Here is a 2,500-nt window from a genome sequence, read left to right on the forward strand (position 1 = left end):
GGGAGGGAGAGACGAGAGGGAGGGAGGCAAGAGAAGAAGAAGAAGAAGAAGAAGAAGATGAAGTAACTCCTCTATAGAATATCTACTTGAGCATTTCTATCGCAGAAGATCTACTATAGGATTTTTAACACAGAAATAATGTCATGGATTATCTTCCACATTACGGTTCAAAATGTCTACAGAGATACTCATAAAATAAACACAGAGTCATAACAGTGGAATCATAAGTATGCTTTTCCTATCCGACAGAACTTCTCCCACAAAACCTCCACAACAGAACCTCTTTCACGTGACTTCAATCACAGAACCTCTCCCACAGACCTCCACAACAGAACTCTCCCACAGAACTCCACAGCAGAACCTCTCCTACAAACCTCCATAAAGGAACCACTCTCACAGAACCTCTCCCACAGAACCTCCACACAGAACCTCTCCCACGAACCTCTCCACATGAACCTCTCCCACAGAACCTCCACAACAGAACCTCTCCCACAGAACCACTCTCACAGAACCTCTCCCACAGAACCTCCACAACAGAACCTCTCCCACAGAACCTCCACAACAGAACCTCTCCCACAGAACCTCTCCCACAGAACCTCCACAACAGAACCTCTCCCACAGAACCACTCTCACAGAACCTCTCCCACAGAACCTCCACCACTCTCACAGAACCTCTCCCACAGAACCTCCACAACAGAACCTCTCTCACGTGACTTCAATCGCAGAACCTCTCCCACAGAACCTCCACAACAGAACCTCTCCCACAGAACCACTCTCACAGAACCACTCTCACAGAACCACTCTCATAGAACCTCTCCCACAGAACCTCTCCCACAGAACCTCCACAGCAGACCCTCTCCCACAGAACCACTCTCACAGAACCTCTCCCACAGAACCTCCACCACTCTCACAGAACCTCTCCCACAGAACCTCCACAACAGAACCTCTCCCACAGAACCACTCTCACAGAACCACTCTCACAGAACCACTCTCATAGAACCTCTCCCACAGAACCTCTCCCACAGAACCTCCACAGCAGACCCTCTCCCACAGAACCACTCTCACAGAACCTCTCCCACAGAACCACTCTCACAGAACCTCTCCCACAGAACCTCCACAACAAAACCTCTCCCACAGAACCTCCACAACAAAACCTCTCCCACAGAACCACTCTCACAGAACCTCTCCCACAGAACCTCCACAACAAAACCTCTCCCACAGAACCTCCACAACAAAACCTCTCCCACAGAACCTCCACAGCAGAACCACTCTCACAGAACCTCCACAACAAAACCTCTCCCACTGAACCTCCACAACAAAACCTCTCCCACAGAACCTCCACAACAAAACCTCTCCCACAGAACCTCCACAGCAGAACCTCCTCCAGGCTCCGAGCGAGAGAGACGGCCGTTCCCGGGAAGACATAATGGTTCACTCGCTTAATGGCTTGAGACGAACCAAAGACCCACAAATTTTACCATCGCATCCATCGGCCTACAAAAAAAAAGAGGAAAAAAAAGAGAAAAAGAGAAAGAAAAAAATGGCTTGAAGGATGGACGATGAAGGAGGAATGAGTAAGTAGGAGGAGGAAGAGGAGGAGGAGGTGGGGGGGTGGGAAGGGGGGTGAATGAAGAGGGACGAACGAGGTGGAATAGGTAGGTAGAAGGGGATGGAAGGGGTAAGAGGTAATGCAAGGTGAAGTAGAGGCACAGAGAGAGGGAGAAGAGAAGAGAATAAAAGAGAAGATAAGAGGAGATAAGCACAAACGGCGATAATAGTGAGACAAAGAACAAACAGCAAACATGAGTTAATAGTGATGATGATAATGATATTAAAAAAGCTGTTATTACTAATGGTGATGACGTGTTGATGACAGTTAGGATAGTAAACCACTACTACAAATAATGCTACTACTACTACTACTATTACATCTACTACTACTACTACTACTATTATTAACACCAAGGAAGGTAATAATCACGACGATAATAAAAGCCTTAATCATAAAGAAAATATGATATGAATATGAAAATTATATTGAATGAACAACTCCCTATCATTATTATCACAACTATGCCATCATTATATTAATATTACATTCCTCTGTTTGAAAGATAAAATAGAGTAGACATTCACGATAAAATCTTCGGGGACTCAATCCTGATTTCATAACTGTTAGCGAAAGAATCCTGTACTATTACATAACCTGATTGTTATGTTACACGTCTTTACATATTTTCTAAAGTTAGAAGATAATTAGAAGATATAATTTTGTACTCCATCGCCTATTTAATTTTGTTACATACAGAATCATGTAACATTGTGCATTTGGTGAGACGAAGGGATGACCCATACTTATGTCAGTTCTGAGGGTAGATGTGGCATACCAATAAACACAGAGACACAGGTAGAATGACAATGTATGATATACTGACCAAACTGTAACAAAAATCTACTCATAAGATAGCTAGTTCAAAAAGCTCACCAAACCAAACGTAAC

General features: G+C 44.3%; 1 protein-coding gene across 1 annotated transcript in view; it reads left to right on the forward strand.

The window, feature by feature from the left end:
* Positions 1-1,443, forward strand: part of LOC125025576 (sporozoite surface protein 2-like) — a 70,946-nt gene extending 69,503 nt beyond the window's left edge. Inside the window, exon 7 of the mRNA XM_047613601.1 lies at positions 250-1,443. Within this exon, the coding sequence (XP_047469557.1) occupies positions 250-1,443 (1,194 nt within the window). The remainder of the gene's footprint in view (positions 1-249) is intronic.
* Positions 1,444-2,500: the final 1,057 nt, after the last annotated feature.

The sequence above is a fragment of the Penaeus chinensis genome, chromosome 5, assembly GCF_019202785.1.
Source record: "Penaeus chinensis breed Huanghai No. 1 chromosome 5, ASM1920278v2, whole genome shotgun sequence".
Taxonomy (NCBI): Eukaryota; Metazoa; Arthropoda; class Malacostraca; order Decapoda; family Penaeidae; genus Penaeus; species Penaeus chinensis.